General features: G+C 36.3%; 3 protein-coding genes across 5 annotated transcripts in view; 2 read left to right on the forward strand and 1 right to left on the reverse strand.

The window, feature by feature from the left end:
- Window positions 1-12,289, forward strand: part of LOC114194480 (P-loop containing nucleoside triphosphate hydrolases superfamily protein) — a 27,394-nt gene extending 15,105 nt beyond the window's left edge. The window contains exons 10-26 of one of the 3 annotated variants that reach the window (XM_028084731.2): window positions 959-1,021; window positions 1,138-1,242; window positions 5,910-6,014; window positions 6,114-6,221; window positions 6,312-6,458; window positions 6,612-6,794; window positions 6,977-7,147; window positions 7,415-7,648; window positions 7,766-7,906; window positions 7,993-8,109; window positions 9,024-9,074; window positions 9,181-9,228; window positions 9,300-9,533; window positions 9,674-10,414; window positions 11,103-11,192; window positions 11,807-11,853; window positions 11,955-12,289. In XM_028084731.2, the coding sequence (XP_027940532.1) occupies window positions 959-1,021; window positions 1,138-1,242; window positions 5,910-6,014; window positions 6,114-6,221; window positions 6,312-6,458; window positions 6,612-6,794; window positions 6,977-7,147; window positions 7,415-7,648; window positions 7,766-7,906; window positions 7,993-8,109; window positions 9,024-9,074; window positions 9,181-9,228; window positions 9,300-9,533; window positions 9,674-10,414; window positions 11,103-11,192; window positions 11,807-11,827 (2,559 nt within the window). In that variant the 3' untranslated portion in view covers window positions 11,828-11,853; window positions 11,955-12,289. Of the gene's footprint in view, window positions 1-958; window positions 1,022-1,137; window positions 1,243-5,909; window positions 6,015-6,113; window positions 6,222-6,311; window positions 6,459-6,611; window positions 6,795-6,976; window positions 7,148-7,414; window positions 7,649-7,765; window positions 7,907-7,992; window positions 8,110-9,023; window positions 9,075-9,180; window positions 9,229-9,299; window positions 9,534-9,640; window positions 10,415-11,102; window positions 11,193-11,806; window positions 11,854-11,954 lie in introns of those variants that run through there. The other 2 variants (XM_028084732.2, XM_085665609.1) reach the window with 2 other exon arrangements.
- LOC114194481 (aspartic proteinase Asp1-like) lies at window positions 12,098-15,686 on the reverse strand. The gene is made up of 9 exons (XM_028084733.2): window positions 15,314-15,686; window positions 14,516-14,633; window positions 14,205-14,431; window positions 13,600-13,833; window positions 13,100-13,238; window positions 12,799-12,993; window positions 12,653-12,725; window positions 12,472-12,559; window positions 12,098-12,383 (listed from the first exon to the last, which is right to left on the reverse strand). Exons 1-9 carry the CDS (start codon window positions 15,496-15,498, stop codon window positions 12,278-12,280), a joined length of 1,365 nt encoding a protein of 454 aa, XP_027940534.1. The 5' UTR covers window positions 15,499-15,686; the 3' UTR covers window positions 12,098-12,277.
- A 1,045-nt stretch (window positions 15,687-16,731) lies between these two features.
- LOC146884172 (uncharacterized) lies at window positions 16,732-17,193 on the forward strand. Its single transcript, XM_085665880.1, has one exon. It carries the CDS (start codon window positions 16,732-16,734, stop codon window positions 17,191-17,193), a length of 462 nt encoding a protein of 153 aa, XP_085522006.1.
- Window positions 17,194-21,310: the final 4,117 nt, after the last annotated feature.

A 21,310-nucleotide genomic window follows, 5' to 3' on the forward strand; every position in this document is an offset into this window, starting at 1 on the left:
ACAGAGGTTGCTTGAGAAATTGCTTCTTAATTCTTAACACAATCCTTCTTATCAATACTATTAGTGATTGAGTACAGAAGCTATTAACCAGAGTCGTAATAAATAACAATCTAAATTAGCATTGTTAGAGTCCCATCTAGTTAATGTTGCTTTAAGCTTTTGGTTGTTCAGATGCCACACAAAACAAAGAATTCCTGACAGATGTAAGATGCTATAATCATAAGAGGAATATAGTTTTTATTAAATGATTGCATTGAACATTCTTCTTTTTAACCTTTGGAAACACCTTGTTAGGACTTGATCAAAAGAGGAGAGTCTATAACCCAAAAGATTAGTTTGTTAGGTGGGAGAGCGTTAAGGTTCAAGTACTTTATGTGAGACTCGTAACATTGTCATCCCTTTTTTATGGACAGACATCCACAATAGCTTCACTTTATCAACATTGACTTGGTGATAGTCCTTTTCGTCTTTAGAAGACTTCACTTATACCTATTTGGTTTGCACTTTGACGGCCCATGTATACAATCTTTCCATAGCCCAACTTTCAACGAAAGAACCAATTTTTTTCTTAGAAGATGATGGTAAGTAACCAGCCAAATTGACAATACATTAAGAAAATTAAGTTTTGGCATGTATCAGATGTTCCTGACTCAAAAAAGCTCATATTATTGGTGTGCACTAGTTACATTACCTGTCAATTAAAAGATCTAAGTAAATATTATGATATAGCCTTTTTTCTTTCACTTCCTTATTTGCATTCTTCTAAGTTTTAAACTAATTTTTGTGGTTGCAGATCTCTATTATTTCATGAATTGGTTAATTTTGTATGTAGCTAGCTATATAACACAATTCATTATGAATCTGTTTTTCATCAATCATAATTGGGATTGTACTCTATCATTGTTTCTACTTTTTAATGTGGCTTATGCTGTTTTATTGATTACATTGTTTCTATTAGACTATTGAAAGCAGTTCGCGAGGGGAAAATATAGGAGAAGAGGATGTGACATTGTCCCACCTGGTAACACTCACAAGACCAGGATTATGATTACTATATTGTTCCAGTAAATACCTCCATCGTTTTGTTTATTTCTAAGAGCTCCTTCCCCACCCCCCTACCCCCAACTCCTTTTCCAGCACTTAATTGATCTTGCAGGTTCAGAAAGTTCTAAAACTGAAACAACTGGTTTGCGGAGAAAAGAAGGTTCTTATATAAATAAAAGCTTGCTTACTCTTGGAACGGTAATACTATAGTAATGTTTTAGAACTTAGTTTTCCTCTTGCCCTGTTTTATGCATGACACTGTAGTTATTTCAAAGGACAGGTACTGGACATATTTATTGTGTTTGCTTTTGAGGTTTGTTGTGTATTTGTTGATTTAGGAGAAACTATAGGTGATCAGTTACTATAGGACATAGTAATTATTAGAATAGGTATTAAATGTAGGTAGAAACTAGTTGTATTGGAAAACTGCTATATGAACTGTACCTGTCTTTGTACCTTGGTCTCTAGTTTGATCTTTGCTCTTCTCAGTACTCTTTGTATCAGAATTCTATCAATATAAATATGAGAACATATGAGAGGAGTGATTAAGGTCTCTCGAATATAGTCTCTTTTATTTATCAACTGTAATTAATTACAAGTGTGTTGTTAGAAGCTGTTGGATGATTTTATAGATCTTTTTGTAATGATTACTTTAGGGTTAGAATTCTCTATGTATAGAGACTAGTGTATCAATTCAATAAAATTCTCTCATTTAGTTTAATCCTTTTCAATTTGGTATCAAATCTCTTGATCTTGGGAGCTCTCCTTCCGCATTTCTTTCACATTTCTTCATTGTTGTCTTAGCTGTGGGTTGCCTAAAGTGCGCCCAACTTGTGTTTCACGACCATTGTCTCTACCACCACTGTTGCCGTCACTCCGCCATATCTTTATGGCCGTTTGCTTGCATGCACAACATCTTTCTTTAGAGTGGGTTTTATGCACCACTCATTTCTGGTGCATCTGGCTACAATTCCCACCGCAGCTTGCTTTGCCGAAGTCACCTTGAGGTGGTGGTTCCAAATTTGCCATTGTTTTTCCCTTTTGCCTCAGGTTGCATGTGTTTCCTTGGAGGAGCACTGATCATGGGGACATTATTATATTTATTGGTCTTTGATCTTTTTATTGTATTAAACAAGGGAGCTGATTTTGTTGGCATGACAACTCCACTATGGAATGTTCTTCCACATTTGCTTGATTTGAATGGTTGAAGTTATCTTCAATGGGCTCAATTTATTAGGCCCACGTTAAAGGCTGGAGGTAGTTTCAACCATACTGAAGGAGAGGTCATATCTAAAGATAGCCCTAATTTCCTAATCGGGGACAATGATGACTCAAATAATTACATGGCTATGTTGATCCATGACTACATGAATCATTAAAAAATTATGTGTTCTACTATGGTACTTGTGAAATTTGGGAAGACCTTGCCAATACTTATTCCATGTGACTAGACATATCTACATCTTAAGGTAGAAAGTAAGATCTTTGGTGCAAAGTTGGGTGCCCTCTCTATGGCAAAATATTATGGAATGTTGAAGGGTTATGGGTTGAGTAGGACCAATATCAAAACTGAAGCTTGAAAATAATGGGAATATTGTAACTCTTGCTCTGTTTATTGAACAATTCAGGATATTGAAGTTCTTATCAGGATTGAATCCTGAATACGACCTTGTTAGGGAACAAATTCTTGGGAAGGAAAGACTTCCTTTTCTTTTTGAAGTATTTTGCATAGTTCGAGGTGAGGAGACTCGTTGCATGGTCATGATGAATGAGTGTTCCATTGAAAGAATTGCCATGCTTTACGGAAAGGTTTCCAAACCTAGAACTTCAAATCTTGGGAACATGAAACTCAGCTGAAAAGGCAAGGAGGATTGTGGTGCTCTCATTTTAAGAAATTTAGCCACGTTAAGGAGATTGCTTCAAGCTACATGGAAAGGAGAAAGCTCTCATTTGTCTAGTAGAACTAAAAGGTCAACTCTCGAGAAAGGTTTATCAAGCCTTTTCAGATTTTGAAAATTCTGCCAGGACTTCTTCATCCTTTTCAATTGAAGAACGAATGTCTGCACTATATACTGAAATTGAACGTCAAAAATCTCCATGGACTCTATCAATCAATCATTTTCTAGTATTTTCTTTCTAATCAGGACTGCTTAGTACTCCAATTCCTCTTTTAATGTTTTTGAAACTTTATGTAAAGACTCTTGTGTGATAGACCATGTAACCCCTCCTTCACCGCTTTTATCATCATATGTTTATGTTTCTATAACCACATTTTTTTGCCAATGGGACTCCTATGCCAAATCGAATGCTTTTATGTGTCCTCAACTTCAAGGAGAGAGTTCTATAGAAGTTGAGTCTTACGAATCTCTTGAATCATCTTTGCCCCTTTCATACAAGGATTGTGTCATACTAATACTATTCTTAGTACTCCTTATAGTTCTCCTAACACATCTTGTATGGATGTATCTAAAGTTATTCCTAACAAAGGCAACTTTGTTCCCAAGTTACCTCCAAAAAATTTGTCATCCAGCAGAGAATTTCTTCTGTATACAATAACTGTATACAATAACAAAAGAGACAAAAACAACCTAACTTAATCCAAGAACAATTCCAATAGTCTAAGCTATATACTCTTGATCCTTTTTAAAATCCCATGAATAATAATTGTAAACCTGAGCTTGATGACCTACCCATTACTTTGAGAAAAGGAACTCAGGCTTGTACCAAGTATCCTATTTATTATTTTGTGTTTATAAACACCTTTCTCTGCAGCATCATAGTTTCCATTCTATCAATGGTGCAACTAGAGTTCCCACATTAGTTCAAGAAGCATTGAAGGATTAGAATTGGATTCAAGCCATACATGAAGAGATGAGTTCCTTAGAAAATAACTACACACGGAAGATTGTTGACAACCGCATGATAGGAAGATAGTAGGATGTAGGTGGGTTTATAATGTAAAGTATAACTCTAATGGCACATTAGATCATTACAAGGCAATGTTAGTTGCTAAAGGGCATACTAAGACTTATAGTGTTGATTATGGGGAAACTTTTGTTCTGCCGAGAAAGATGAATAGTGTTAGAATAATTCTCTCATTGGCAACTTATTTTGGTTTGGAATTTCAACAATTTGATTTGAAAATGTTTTCTTGCATGAACATCTATAGAAGAAGTCTACATGCAGATTCCTCAAAGTTTTAAGTTTATTGAAGATTGGAATAAAGTGTGCAGGTTAAAGAAAGCCCTGTACTCAAGCAGTAGCTCTGTTCTTGGTTTGCTATACTCACTCAGGTTATGATCTCCATGGGTTATCAATAGAATCAACCTGACTATACTTTAGTCATCAAGCATTCCGTACTCTTGGTCTATGTTGATGACATGATTGTTGCAAGAGATGTTAAACATGAAAAACTTATCTTGAAAGAAAACTTGTTTCTTAGTTTCAGAAGAAGAATCGAGAAAAATTAAAATACTTCATTGTGATAGAAGTAGTGTACTTAAAGAAAGGTATTTTTTTATCTCCCAAAGTATATATGTTCTTGATCTTCTCAAAGAAATCACTAAGATTGATTGCAAGACCATTGGAGATCTTGTGAAACAAAACCATAGAATTTGGTATGATGAAGGTTCTACTATGAATAAGGACCATTATCAAACTTATGGGGAAGTTGAGTTACATAGCTTGCTCCATATTTGACATAACTTATGTTGTAAGTCAATATATCCATTACCCAAAGGAGAGACATTTACATGTTGTGAACTAAATCCCTCAATATTTGAAGGATATTATTGTTCAAGAGAAATGAAAAATTTAAAATGGAGGTTCATACTGATGTCACATGCAAGGGGTGAATGATAGATATTCATTCAACAACTTGAGGGGGAGTATATTGATTCAAGATGAAAAATAGTTGATAAGTAAAATAGGATTTTGTAATTAGTTACAAGTGTGCTATTAGAAGCTCTTAAAAGATTCTAAGATCCCTTTGTAAATATTACTTTAGGGTTAGATTTCTTTATATATAGAGGTTGATGAATTGTTTCAAAGGTCCATTTCAATAAAATCTTCTTAGTCAGTAGAATTTTTTTCAAGTGTACTAAATATAACATTAAGGTGAGGTTTACATCACATATATACTCTAAAATGGCCTTATCTCTAGTCGAAATGAGATTGGAAATTAATGGGTGGTCTGGTAGCGGGTAGAATGATATGTCCAACAAATATCAATTTGCTAGGATAGGCTTTTAACCCATGACCCTGATACCATGTTAATAACAATGAGAGAGAAAGAGAAGAGACATGTTTAACAAAACTGATTTTATTGAAACTGGACTTACAAAATTCTGAACATGTGTATATTTATACTACAAGATGTAGAGTACAGCTGTATATTATGGTCAACTGTTGACTATAGTTGACCATTGACCATAGTATAGTTAACCCTTAACTATTAGATAAATATCAACTATTAACTGTGTACACTAACATTTTCCTCTTCAGTACTAGCTTTGGTAATTTCTTCTTGAGTTTTATGCTTCACTTTCTTCATCAATCCTTTCTTCGCATTTACAAGTCCTTATATATCCCATATGTGCAGTGAATGATCTAACGAGTCCCTTTGTCTCTTAACAATTGTTTGGAGTACATCTCTGAGTCCGCAGTAAGTCTATGTTATAAGGCTATAAGGAACATGTTTTGGTTGCATTGCTAGTATTATGCTATGGTGCCAGCTTGTAGTATGCTCTACATGTAAAGAATATCAATGGATGTACTGATGTTTTACATTCTTATGGTGTGACACATTCCCAATATCAAATTTGGTTAAGTGAAGTAATTATCTCTATCTTGTTTCTGCATTGCAGGTGATTGCTAAACTAACAGATGGAAAGGCAACTCATATTCCTTATCGAGATTCAAAGCTCACTCGATTGTTACAATCGTCCCTTAGTGGCCATGGAAGGATTTCTGTAAGTGCAATTTCTCTTTAAATTTTCTGGCAGTTGTAATTTGTAAACATTTTCATCACCAACTAATGTTTGAAAATGAATATGGTTTGGTTGTTGAAGCTCATTTGCACAGTTACTCCCGCATCTAGCAGTAGTGAAGAGACACATAACACATTAAAATTTGCTCACAGGAGTAAGCATGTTGAAATTAAAGCTTCTCAAAATAAGGTCAGTTAATGTGAAAAAAGCTGATATTGTGATAACCTCTTGACACATTAGTTTCATACTATTTAACTTTTAGCTGATTTCCTGTGCTAGATTTTGGATGAGAAGTCTCTGATCAAGAAATATCAGAGGGAAATTTCTGAGTTAAAGCAGGAGCTGCAACATTTAAAGCGTGGCATGGTTGAGAATCCCAATATGGCCACATCTTCACAAGAAGATCTGGTTAATTTGAAGCTTCAGGTTTGTGCTGAGACATGTATCTTGGATCATCTAAAAAATGCCACTGTACTTGGTGGGAGACTTATGTGTCTTGAGTCTTAACCTAGTGATATCTTTATTCGGTATGGTGTTCTTTCATTCCCCCACATTAAGCATTACTTGATTATGTAATAGCTCGAAGCTGGCCAATCCAAATTGAAGTCGAGATTGGAAGAGGAGGAACAAGCTAAAGCAGCATTGATGGGAAGAATTCAACGTCTAACCAAATTAATCTTAGTTTCTACAAAAAATGCGATGTCATCAAGCATTCCAGAAAGGCCCAGCCATAGACGGAGGCATTCTTTTGGGGAAGATGAGGTATTTTCTTACAAGGGTACTTCAGTTAGTGCAGCAGTCAATTATATGCTTTGTAATTTAATCCTTTAATGTATAGACTTTCAATGGATGTGTTGTTTTTACATACACATTTCCTGTGTTTTAGAGTAAAATTGTAAACACTATTTATGATAATGACAGATGTTCATCTTCTTTGAATGCAGCTAGCATATTTACCAGATAGAAAACGTGAGTCCTGGATAAATGATGATGCAGGGAGCCATGCTTCAGTTCCTTCACCAGAAGAAAAGGATGATGTTACCAATTTAGATGAAATGGGAAAGGATTACAAAAGAAGCAAAAGGCGGGGAATGCTTGGGTGGTTGAAGCTACGAGTAAGTTATTTTCCTTTTTTATTTGAAATATATTATTTACTATGTTGAAATAATTGGCTAGCTGATTGATGAATTTAGAAGTTAATATGAATCTATAAATAAATAAAAAAAATCCTAATTCATAAATAATAGGTTACTAAAGATTGGGGACTTTTCGCCTAGTGTGGATTTGGATTTGATGATTGGTATTTGCTTGATCTAAATTTTACATGAACTTAGTACATTACAGTTGTTGTTATCCGACTAATAATATTTACCACCATGCAGAAACCTGATAATGTTGATGGATTATCGCCAAATATTGATAGTGAGGGTGCAAATGGATCACCTGCATCTGGCTCAAAATTAACTCCAACTAGAGTTATGCTTTATGACATGAAAGATTCACGCAGGAATTCAGTCAGCAGAAAGGATAATGCCCCAGCTATTAATTCTTTTCCAGGAAGAACTCAAGCAGGTGAATTATTCAGTTTAACTGTTGGAGGCCGTGAACTTCCTCCGGTAAGATCTCAAATACTAGTGATCAATGTTTTTGGAAAGATAAACATGATACGTGGATATTAAAATCCACGAATTTGTGGATGTGAACCAAAATTGTGCTGAATGACTTCCTTGCAGACTGGGACTACTGTTACAGATCAAATGGATCTTCTGCGGGAACAAGTGAAAATGTTGGCTGGAGAGGTGGCCTTCTGCATTAGTTCTCTGAGAAGACTGTCAGAGCAAGCTGCTAACAAGCCTGAAGATATCCAATTACAAGTGAGGTTTCTACTTGAGATTGACAAATAAACAACAATTTTAATATTTCAGAGTAAAACTGTGTTGGTTATTTTGGGCTCTGACAGGAGGACATGCATAAGTTGAAGGGTGAAATTAGCCAAAAGAAGAATCAGATCCGTATTCTGGAGCAACGGATGATTGGATCCTTAGGACATGCACCAAGTAATAGCGAAATGTCACAGGTAACTAAATTAAAATATTCTTGAGAAATGACCTTGACTTTACTATGTCAGGAAAATAAAGATTTATTTTATCGATAACAATTACACCAATGGCATTTTCATAATAATAAAATTCTTTAAAATAAGGAAATAAATATACACCGAAATGAATACAACAATTCTAAAGATATTTTTTCCTAATTACTATGTAGATATTGAGAATATTTTTTTTCTAATAGTCTGCTATTTATAACACTTCCTCTCATTGTGTATGTGACAACCAGGCAGCATTACATGAAGTTTGGCTCTAATCATCAACATATACCAAAAGTACACAACCTTGCATTGATTTCTGTAGATAAAAAGCAGAGAGTGACATTTACTGCTTAGAAAACCATTGTTGTGGTGATTGTTTTAACCCATCGAATGCCTTATTCAATTTACAAACAACAAATTTGTCCCCCACTTCAACTCTAGGAGGTGTCATAAACTATTTCTTCAAGAAAACCAAACTTTGACTAAGTTGTTTGTTTCAGTCGTGAGGATCCCTGGAGATAACAGTGAGGGTGTTACTGGACTACTTTTGATAGAAATTTCTGTAGTTGGGTTTGGTTTGCATCTACAGGGCCCTATGGTCAACAAATGAGAACTTCAAATTTAATTCTCTTTTCTTGCCTTGTCTGAATATACTTCCCCACTTTTTCTTTTGGTTAAAGAATAAAACCTATCATGCCCAAAGTCTTAGTTGCGATTTCAGTAGCTTGTAATGAATGATACTTCGTTTTCGAATGGTTCTTCTTAGTGAAAGCTTAGTTTGCAAATTTTCTACGTATTCAAGACCTTCCTTTATTTATTTATTTATTTATTTTTCTAAAATAAAAATTGGGGTATATTTTATCGGTAAACATCAACTAACACATTACTTTATAATGTAGGCTCTATCCAAGCTTACCACTGAGCTCAATGAAAAAATATTTGAACTTGAGGTAGGTTGTCTTGTCCTCTAGATAGTTTCAGAATGGATTCATTGCATTTAAGTAGCACAAATCTCAGTAATATAGTGAGGCGTTCTAATGTTAATTGGGCATTCAGATAAAGTCTGCAGATAACAGGATACTTCAAGAGCAATTGCAGTTGAAGGTATATCACACAATTGTATGACCTTTTAAGGCGACTTGTTGCAATTCCTGACATTTGCTTAAATTCTACAGAATTCAGAGAATGTTGAGATGCAAGAGACAATTATTTCACTAAAGAAACAGATAAATTTCTTGGATAAAACCTCAACTAATTATCGTCATGCTGTTGATAATGAGACTGACTGTTCTAGAGACGTATTGGGAAAGTCTGATGAACCACAATCAGTCAAAAACTTGAATGTAATAGTTTCTCAAGTGCAGGAAGAAAGTAACGATTCAATTATAAATTCCGAAATTCTTATGCAGGTTCTCTCTCTCTCTCTCTCTCTTTTTCTGGCACCTTCTGCTGAAGGAAACTTAAATGAATAAATTTGGAACTGATTCCTACACGTTTTTGCTTGTTTGTGTTTCAGTTGGAGTGACAATTTTTACTATAAATTGTGCAGGCAGTTGAAATAGAGAATTTAAGGCAAGAGAATGTGAGATTGGCGGAAGAGAACGACGGGCTTGAAATTCAAAGTCAGAAACTTGCAGAGGAAGCTTCATATGCAAAAGAGTTGGCAGCAGCTGCAGCAGTTGAACTCCGAAACTTGGCTGAACAAGTGACTAAACTTACATATGAAAATGCAGAGCTGAGTGGTGATCTGGCTGCTGCAAAAGAGACACCTGGCAAGTCAAACTTGTCTCCAACATCTTATGAAAGCAAGCAAAATATTAAGAATAGTTTTCAACTAGACGGGAAATCAAAAAAGCGTGGGAATGAATTTCTTATTGAGGAGTTGCAGAAGGACCTTAGTGCTAGACTCCAAAGAGAAGCTGCACTAGAAGCAGCTCTGTCTGTGAAAGTCGAAGTAGAAGCTGACCTAAGAAGGACACTTGATGAAATAAAACACCAAAAACAAGATTTAGAATATGAGCTTACTAGTATGCAGAGAATGGTGTCAAAGATGAGAAAGTCTGGCACTAATGTTGAGGACAAGTCAACAGTTCATGTGCGTGATGATGTACAAACCAAGGTTAAAATTGGATATCCAACATCTAATGGGTACTCCCATAGGAAACAGTACAAAGAAGCTGAAACTTTAGGAAGAATGGAAGATATGATTGGATTAGAAGAACTAAGGGCTAATTATCAAAGAGAGAGAAGAAGATGCAAGGAACTTGAAAGTCATATTTCTATATTCAAGGTATCTCATTCTGATGATCTCATTTTATATTTCTTTGATGTTCCATGATAATATGAATGCATTGAGTGAATTTCTTGACTTAACTAAGGTTTGGGATGAGAAAATGAGTTTAGGTGACTGGTTTTTAGGAGAGACGATGAGGTAAGAGAAAGTTGGGAAAACCTAGACTGGAAAGGGAAGAACGATAGATGTATTCATGATTAGATGATTATAGTGGCTTAGACTACATTTTTGTGTTTGAAATTCAGACACTGAATTAGGGAAAGCGGAAATTTACGTGCGAAACACAATTTGCTTAAATATCTGGAATCTAGTAGCTACTCTGATGAGCTTTAGGTTCGTGTATGGCTGCGGCTAAAGACAATGGACCAGTAGGAATGATTAATGGTAAAAGAATATTGCAACCAGGGAGACCAGCTTCAATAAACCAAGTTACTAGCACCAGCCTATAATTTGCAACTAGTATAGAATATTCATACTCGATGCAATTTGACTTTCAACACGGTATAACAGTATATCATGAATTTGGTTTCTCTAGTCTTCTTTGAAGAGTAGGAATCAAAAATTGCCCAGAATAGTCATTTCCGTAGGTGGTCATGTTCTTGTTTTAGATAAGCCTGGACTTGGTTTTCTGATTTTCATACGTGAAGAAAGATCGGAAATGATATTACTTTTAACCATGTAATAGGGTGAGGATATCGCTGGTCTGGATGTTTTGGCTCTTGAAGAACTACAAAACCTTCACATTGAGGCAATAACAAAGATTTGCCAGGCAAAGGTGACACGTCTTACTTTTCTGCCTTTCAACAATAATTATTCATTGCCAAGTCTTATCCAAAAAATAATATTTTTCTGCTTCGCTTTAAGATTATAATATATATTTCAGGGTCATATTTTATGTTATTTTTTTTCTTATTTTCCTTTATATTCTGGAAATGTAAACACCAACTCCGTCGAAGATGTTGTTTCTGATATATTTACATTGATGATGCTAGATTGTATTATGTTTTTAAAACCGGCTTTCTAACGTACCTTATAATATCTGGAATCGCCTTTCTTGTACAACGGATTACTTCCTTTACACACTGTCTGTCTTGACATTTTCTTAACACCGGTGCTGAATTGGCAATACCTAGATATCGATATTATGAATTTTCATTGTATATGCTAAGAAAAGTCCTGTAAGTTAATTCAAAATTGTAGACTTTCATATACCAGTTCATGAAAACCACGTGATGTTTATGGAGGAAGAAAAATGAGCAACATGCTGTTCTTTTCTTTTTTAGCAGTTCTCTTTTAAGCGGTGTACTTGTCTGTTATCTTCTACCTAATATTATAATCTCTTGCGACAAATATATTGGTGACTGATGAATGTTATTTAACATCTTGCAGTACGCCTATCAAAACTTGTAGCATCTTGCTGGAGTGTTACAGACAGGGTATTCTAAGTGATAGCGATTTCTAAGCATACGCACTCCTGATTATTATTTTTTTATTTTAGGTGGTTCTTTTAACTTAATAATATGCATTTTTATTGCAGATATATTATACTTCATAGCTTACCAAAATACTACAACCACCTACCAATCATACTTGTGCTGGTGTATGGAAGCTGTGAAACCCTGTCAGCTAATTTAAGAGAATAACTTGTTGCTACTGATGATGGGTTTTGAGGCGCACGACTAAATGAAACTTTTGCTAGCAAGGATTGGTAACTGTAGCCTGTGTCAATTTGGTAGTTATCATTTACAAATTCAAAAAATGAAGCTAATAAAGCCCAAAATATTGTACTAAGGTGACAAAAGAATCTATGTATATATATGTTGTTCCACATGGAATTATAGATGCTATCTAATGTACAACTCATTGATCGTCTATATTTTCAAAAGATGCAGGGTAACCGTTCCCAAAGATACCCAAATTGGCTGCGTATGGGTGTGGAAAATCGCCTTCCAAATCACGTTCCACACTGTTAATGAGAAAAAAAAAAAAAAAACTCTGGTAAACACTTTGTTATTCAAAATTATATAAGAAATCATATAATGTAAACATATTACTTGGGAAGCCTATCACAATTTGAAGAAACCCATCCAATCTGCTGCTTCTCGTTGTCATAAATGACCATTTTATCTTGTAAAGAAATGTCTGAGATCGACAAAAAGGTGTATTGTCATAAAAACAAATAAAAAGAGAAACAAAAGAGGAATTTGTTTATATTTAACATAAGACATGTCTTACCTCCTATTATGTTGAGATTTTCAAGTCCAACTTCAGTGCCATCAAGAATCCCCAAGCAGACATTGCCATGTTTCTGCGAAAGTGCAGTATGTTAGCCTATCTCATTTGTTCTCTTAACTACAGATTTAGTCTTAAGCGGATCTCACAGTGATAATAAGATAAGCTTCTGGCGCAAGATGCATCTGCACATTCTTAGTTTTTGTGAAGCTAAATGCTAAGGGTTTGAAGTATTTCTTGACATCACTTAACGATTTGAAAGATTTTGGACCCTTCCAACAAATTGGAAGTGATGGATCATCGGTTTCTCTTGTCAACTGTTTCCCCTTTAAATCATCAGTCACCTGAATCATAATCAAGGATAATTAATTAACTGAAGATGGCTGACTAAGTAAGTATATGTAGGTCATATAAGACAATGAAATTGAGGCTCTCTAATTTCCATCTTACCAAATTTACAACAGCTTGATACGCCAGGGAGTTAAAGTATGTGTAAGAGCTCCCACTATCGAAGATAAGCTCAAGACCCTTAACTTTAGTGGCCTTTCCATTGAACAACAGTTCTGCTGGTCCTGAGCTGTAGTGTTTTCTGAAACAATGATTGTTTGCAAGCATTCATGAGTGGTTTTAGATATATTGTGTTTTATGTTAATTAGAAAAACATTGCATCTATTGTTTATTAGAGAAACATAGACATTGTTTATATTGGTAGATATTGTTGAAATTGTTTGTAACAATATTTTCTATTTACCACATTTATGTTTAGTTGCCATATATACTAGTATCACTCTTGATTATAAATATATTCACCCTATGTGTATTTTAGACACAAGGGAGATTAACCCTATACATTTTTCTCTATATTTTTAACAAGTGGCAATAGATGATGCATGTCTGACAAAAAAAAAAACATCTAAGAAGGAACAAATAACATTAATTTTAAAACTTACTCCGAAGAACTATGCAGCATGGATGTCCAAAAAATCCCTGAAGTGGGAACGGGATCATCTCCAAAGAATAAAAACCCTCCTCCTCTTGAACTTAGGCAGTGTCCAACTACATTGCGTATCAGACCCAAAGAATGAAGCTGAGTTAAAATGCTTGCTCTGCCATTGCCAAGGCCAAGAACTCCTGCTGTAGAAGGTGGGGATGTTGAACCAGAATACTTTTGATCATATCCACACCTAGTACCCATGCATCAGACAAACCAACTCTTAATTATTCACAAATCTTGATCAATTTTGTTCTGTTGCTCTATTTACTTATGCAAAATTTCACCATATTTTTGTTAGCATCGTAACTTCACCAATAGAAATAACTAATTATGTCCCATTAGAATAAACTCCTCTACAAACACTTGTAAAAGAAGACAATTAAAAGCTAAAATGAATTGAGCTTTTCTTATGACCTAAAATCAACTTATGCAGAAGTTAGTTTTAGCTAATGTAAGGTAAATCATTTTACCTGCTTATTTTCTTTCTCTATAAGCGTTAATGTATAAGTTTATACAAAAAGAACCCTAGTAGCAGATACAACCAGTAAACAAAACACTCACCCAAAGGCTATCTTAGGGCGCACCACAGAGCCATTGATGAATTGAAAATTAATGTAGTCCCGAACTAGCACACCCAGAGATGATCCATTATCTGCATACTCAACTTCATAGTCACATTGGTCATCTGGGGCAGCACAATAATGGTCTGCTGAAAAGTGCACTTCAGAACACAATTGTTCCGCACATTGCACAAGGTTGTGATTAGGTTTATAAAGTTGCTCACGTGGCTACAAAAATTTGACACCAGGTGAATACCGATTATGAGGAAAGAATTTAGAAACAGGCCTAATCTTAGTTTAAACATTGCATACCTTGGTGCAACCTTTACATGGTGCATCACACTGAACCCAAGTGATGTCACTACCCGAGTCTATGTCAAGGTCGTAAGGCTTAGCAGGATAGCCAATGTTGAGAATCACTGTGTAATGCCTGCATAAAGAAGATAAAGATATTTTTAATGGAACCATCATAATGTAAACTTAACATGGTTACCATGTCAGAATATCTCACATCAACTAGAGAGATAAAACCAATTTACAAAGTGAGAGTGTGGTAAACTTTACTTTCCAAGCTTGTTTGGGGGAGGATGTATTAGACTTGAACTTAGTTCTCAATAAACCAATTCACTTTAGAAATTCAACAACCATATTTCCTTGTGTTTCCCCCAAAACAAGCAGAAGAGAAAAGTGACTTATTATGTTAATAGAGATGGGGTCCAATTACCCCACCCTTCAAAAATAAAGGACTAGAAAAGAAAAATAAAAAGAAGTTAAGAGGCTAGTCACACCTACTTTTCACTCTGCTCAAACTAAATTATAAATTGAATGGTAGGTATAACTCAATGAAACAGAATATATGAAAAGTCTAAGATTAGATCAGGAATCAAATTATAAGAACTGATCAAAAGCAGAATCGCATTTTTTTTCCCATTTAAAAAAAAAGAAGAAAAGTAAACAGGTCAAGAATGTTTCATAAGCACAGCTCAACTTAGAACAGAAATAGCAGAACAAATTCGTCCAAGAAAAGGAAAACATTCAATCATACTAAATGAACACTGAGAAAGTGATTAAGAAGTTTGAACAAAAAATCACGATAGAATGAGAAGATACCCAAGAGGGTACACATTTCCTTGAACTTTGAAAACAGCTGAGGAGGAAAGGCGATGTGGGGTGGCGAGGTTCTTGGCTTTGTGGGGTTGATTGGCTGCTGAGAAAGAGAGTGGAAAAATATCAGAAAATAGAAGAAATAACACGAAAAGCGTGTGCCATGTTGTTCCCTTGCTTCTGAAATCCATAGTTGAAAAGAACTTTAGGAATGAAAAGGGGGAAAAAGGTTGCAATGATTCAAAGAAAGGTTGTCTTAGAAAGAAGTAAAGAAATGAAGAAAGAAAAGAAAAACGAAGGATTTTGGTTGGGAGACTGAAATGTAAAACAGCGCTCTCTGCTTTGCGGTGTCTATTTTTCTAGTTTGAGTTTTCTGTCAGGGGCAGTTGGCACATAACAACGTTATTTAATGATTTAGTTGGATTCTTTTAACACTTCTGTGTACTACTCATTGGATTATTGTTATTTTTTTTTTTTTGTGAATTTTAGAAGTTACTTATGAAGTTTTTGGTATAAGAATTTTTATATTCATAAACCATGAATATTGCAAATTGTGATTTCTAAAAGTAATTAGAACAGTATATGGTAGATAAGAAATACTTACATGAATTCCTTGAATATAAAATGATATTTTTTCTAGAATTTTATTTTTCTACCATACTAAATAATATAATAAGAACAATCTGATATTTACGTTGCACTATTTTATTATTTAAAAATTGTTTTTGTATTAACTGTGTATTATTTTAATTACTTTTGTACTAGCGAAGTTGGATACCGCTGACCTATAGTCCTATAATAAAATCAATAAACGGATAGTCAACTAAATAAGATTGCATAACAGTCTAGACCGCCTACTATAAAATGTCATATTGTAAAATAGAGCTGATAACTTCGAACTTAGGCCTCTCAGATGCTTAGAACATGGGCTCAATCCAGGCCCATAGAGAATCTAAATATTGGCCCAAAATGACTCAAGAGGGGCCCAGCCCACAAGAGGGGGCAAACACATTTAATGACACATATAATACGCTCGCTAGTATGCAGAATAGATTCCAAGCTCACTGTTGGCCACCTCAATGATGAGTTTCAAATTAAAGACGCAACTCTCCTCCAATACTATCACTTGGTCCACAACATCATGCAATCCAGTTTTGACAGGGTGCACATCTAGCACATCCCAAGAGGAGAGAATGTACAAGCATATGTACTCTCCAAACTCGCAAGTACTAAACTCAAAGGCAAGCATAAGTCCCTCCTGCAACAAACATTATCCGCCCCCTCAACAACAAAAATGTGCCTAAACCTGGGCCACATCAATAATTGGACAACTTCGTACATCCAATACCTCAAAACAAGAAACCTTCCACCCAATACCGACAAGGGATGGCTGGCAAAAGCAACACGATATACGATGATAGGTGATGAGTTATACAAGCGTGGATATTGACATCGACTATTTTACAAAATGGATAGAGGCTAAGCCATTGGCCACAATCATGGCACAACAAGTCCAACAGTTTGTATGTAAGGACATTATATGCCAATATGGAGTATCGCACACTATCATAATCGATAATGGCCGCCAATTCATAGATAAAGAGCTGGCCAAGTTCTACACCAAACTTGGAATTAAACACATCACCAACTTAGTGGAACATCCACAAACCAACGGACAAGTTGAGGCCGACAACAAGGTTATACTGGTCACGTTGTGGAAAAGATTAGATGGCGCAAAAGGCCAATGGCCAGAGGATTTGTTGGAAGTACTATTGGCTTACAGATGCACCCCTCAATTTTTCACCAACGAATCCCCCTGCAGCTTGGTTTATGAGGCAGAAGCAATGATACCGATCGAGATTGGAGAACCTTCCTTACGTGGGTAAGTATACGACCACAACCAGAACCAACAGAACCTATGCACCCACCTAGACCTGTTAACTGAGTTACGAGAAAAAGCGCAAATCCGAAATATAGCGGTAAAACAAAGGGCGGCCAAAAAATAGAACTGAAACCTATGCCCATGAACGTTCGTCAAAGGGTTTGGAGAATGACCACTAGTAATGTAATGAACACGGTTTGTAACCCTGGTGAACTCTTTTTCCTCACCTAACATTTTTTCCCTAAGAAGGGTTTTTGATGAAGGCTTATCTTGTTTTCTTTTAGGGTTATGAATATGGTGAAGTTGTTTAAAGAAAGCTTTTTGAAAATTCCCACTGGACATTAAGATAGCATGCTATCTAGATGTGAAGGTTCATTTCTCAAGCTCATGAAAGGAAGAAAAGAGTTGGATTCAAGTTAACACACAAACACACGAATTAAACAATACTTAAAGAACAAATGAAAGAAGAAGCATTAAAAATGGATAGCTTAGAAGATGAAGCATGGAAGAAGCACGCCACTCATAGGGGGGGATCTAAGCCAACCAAGCCCTAGAGATGAGTGATGGTGCCGCCACTTGCAAGCAAGATAAGGCAAAGGTGAGTTCACTTCTAGGAAGGAGAGCTCACGGGAAAACAATGGTTGAAACACAATAGTTTAGCAACAAAATGATCAACCCTTTTACAAGACAAGGAGCACCCTTTAAATAGGAGTTCATAGGGGTCCTTTAGCAATTACAAAAACATGGAATGGACTAACAAGTAAACCTTAGAAACCTAACACATGTGCATTCTCGGCCAAGTGATGGATTATGATTGGTGGATGCATTCGCATGAGGATTCTAGGCCAAAAGAAGAAGGAGACCAAGTAGCCTTCAAAGGAATAAACCAAAAAGGCAAAAGGAGACAAGGTACATGTCTACTTTTGCTTTTGCTTTATGCTTTTTGCTTTCCTCTCTCTTCCACATCATCCAAGTGCTCCAATCATCATATGCCACCTAGCCATGCTCTACTTTTTCTTAATTACCTACAAAAACAAGACAAACAAGGATTAACATGTTGGTTTAAGTTAATCTAATCTTGGTTAAAGGTCAACTTGGGTCAAAGTCAACAAGTCAACCAAAATAAGTCAACTCTAAACCAACTTAGGGAATTCAAACTAAAGAAACACAAAACAAAGATAAAGATGATGGAATAGAAGACTCCCCTCTATACATGCTTGTAGTGATCCTTCTTGAGGGAGCTTCTAAGGTGGTGGTGGTCACGCCTTCATCATCCTCCCCTTCTTGGAGAGAATTCGACCATGAATTCTTAAACCCTACATCAAAAGGAGAAAGGTCACAAACATTAAATGAGTTACTTATGTTGTAGCTTGGGGGTAAGTCTAACTCATAAGCATTGTCGTTAATTCTCCTAATGACTTGAAAGGGGCCATCCCCTCTAGGGAGGAGCTTAGACTTCCTTTGAGTAGGGAATCTCTCCTTTCTCAAGTGAAGCCAAACTCAATCTCCCTCTTGATAGATGACTTCCTTTCTTCCCTTATTACCATCCTCTTGTTGTTTCTTAACTCTCCTCTCAATGGTTTCCTTAACTTGGGAATGCAAGTCTTGGATGTACTTGGCTTTGGCCTCACCATCTTGACAAGTCCATGCCTCATGAGTGGGTAGGGGAAGGAGGTCTAAGGGAGTTAGGGGATTGAACCCATACACAACCTCAAAAGGGGAATGAGAAGTAGTGGAATGCACAACCCTATTGTAGGCAAACTCTATGTGGGGAAGAAGTTCCTCCCATTCTCTAATGTTTTGCACTATCATACATATTAGTATTTTCCCTAGGTTTCTATTAACCACCTCAGTTTGGCCATCACTTTGGGGATGGAAAGTGGTGGAGAAAAGAAGCTTGGTGCCAAGTTTACCCCACAAGGTTCTCCAAAAATGGCTTAGGAACTTGGAGTCCCTATCACTTACAATGGACCTAGGTAGGCCATGTAGTCTTACCACTTCCTTGAAGAAAAAATTTGCAATATAAGTTGCATCATCAATCTTATGGCAAGGAATGAAGTGGGCCATCTTAGAGAACCTATCCACCACTACAAAAATGGAATCCCTACCTTTCTTGGTCCTTGGGAGGCCTAAGACAAATTCCATAGAAATGTCAATCCAAGGCTTGGAAGGGATAGGCAAAGGAGTGTAAAGACCATGGGGTTGGACTCTAGACTTGGCTTTCATGCATGCTATGCAACTTTTGCAATGCCTATCTACATGCTTCCTCATGTGAGGCCAATAGAAGTGTTCTTTCAAGACTTCCAAAGTCTTGTTTGGCCCAAAATGCCCCATTAATCCTCCCTCATGTGCCTCTCTAATGAGTGAGGCTCTTAAGGAACCTTGGGGAATTCAAAGTCTCTTACCTTTGAAAAGATATTGATTGAGGAGGTAAAAGTCTTTGTAAGCCCCTTGGTGGCACTCACTAAGAATGGGGGAGAAATCAACATCCTTTGGATACAATTCCTTAATATGATCAAAACTAAGAAATTTAGTTTCAAGAATGGAAATGAGGGAATGCCTTCTTGAAAGTGCATTTGCCACAATGTTAGCCTTTCCTTGCTTATGTTTGATCACATATGGGAATTGTTTTAAGAACTCTACCCACCTAGCATGTCTCTTGTTTAACTTGCCTTGGCTTTTCAAAAATTTGAGTGACTCATGGTCACTATATATCACAAACTCCTTTGAAAGAAGGTAGTGTTGCCAAGTTTGCAAAGTTCTCACAAGAGCATAAAGCTCTTTGTCATAGGTAGAGTAGTTGATGTGACTCCCCTTGAGTTTCTCACTAAAATAAGCTATGGGGTGCCCTTCTTGGAGAAGCACGACCCCAATGCCTACATTAGATGCATCACACTCAATTTTAAAAGTTTTGGAGAAGTTAGGGAGGGCTAAGAGTGATGCATTGATCAATTTTTGTTTTAAAGTTTCAAAAGCCTTTTCTTGATCTTTGCCCCACTTATAGACCACACCTTTCTTGACAAATTCATTGAGAGGGGCGGCTATGGTGCTAAAGTTTGGCACAAACCTCCTATAAAAACTAGCCAACCCATGGAAAGACCTGAGCTCACTTACATTCTTTGGGGAAGGTCAATCCTTGATGGCCGTCACTTTTTCTTGGTCCACATGGACCCCATGTTGATTTACTTTGAAACCTAGGAAGATCACATGATCCATCCCAAACACACATTTCTCCATGTTAGCATACAAGGATGCCTTCCTTAAGGTTTCTAACACACTCCTTAAATGATGCAAGTGGTCATCTTGAGACATACTATAAATGAGAATGTCATCAAAGTACACCACAACAAACTTCCCTAAGAACTCTCTAAGAACATGGTGCATGAGTCTCATGAATGTACTAGGTGCAATTGTCAAGCCAAAAGGCATGACTAACCACTAATATAATCCAAACTTAGTCTTGAAAGAGGTTTTCCATTCATCACCTTCTTTGATTCTAATTTGATTGTACCCACTCTTCAAGTCTATTTTGGAAAATATGGTTGCACCATGTAACTCATCAATCAAATCATCTAACCTAGGAATGTGATGCCTATACTTGATGGTTATGTTGTTGATAGCCCTACAATCTATGCACATTCTCCATGTTCCATCCTTTTTGGGGACTAGAATCACAGGCATTGCACAAGGACTCATGCTATGTTGCACCCACCCTTTTTCTAACAACTCATTCACTTGTTTTTGAATTTCCTTAGCCTCCTCGGGACTAGTCCTATAGGCTGGCCTAATAGGCAAAGATGAGTCTTGTATGAAATCAATTTGGTGTTCTATACCTCTTAGGGGTGGGAGACCCTTTGGAGGTTCTTGAAAAACATTTTTGAACTCATCTAAGACTAATGACAAGTCTAAGGACATCTAGAGTGAGGGTTTTGGAAGGAGGGGGAAGATTCACTAGGATAAGCTAGGAAGATGGGTTTTTGGGCAAGCATTACCTTCTTCACCCCTTTGAGGGTGACCATGCTCTTCTTGGACTCATTGCCATGCCCTTGCACCTTCTTTTGCGCATTCTCTTCTTTTCTTTTCTTTATCATTTGCAATTGGTCCTAATTGACTTCTCTTGG

This window comes from Vigna unguiculata, chromosome 8 (assembly GCF_037176805.1).
Source record: "Vigna unguiculata cultivar grain cowpea cultivar isolate G323 ecotype 2 chromosome 8, ASM3717680v1, whole genome shotgun sequence".
Lineage (NCBI taxonomy): Eukaryota > Viridiplantae > Streptophyta > Magnoliopsida > Fabales > Fabaceae > Vigna > Vigna unguiculata.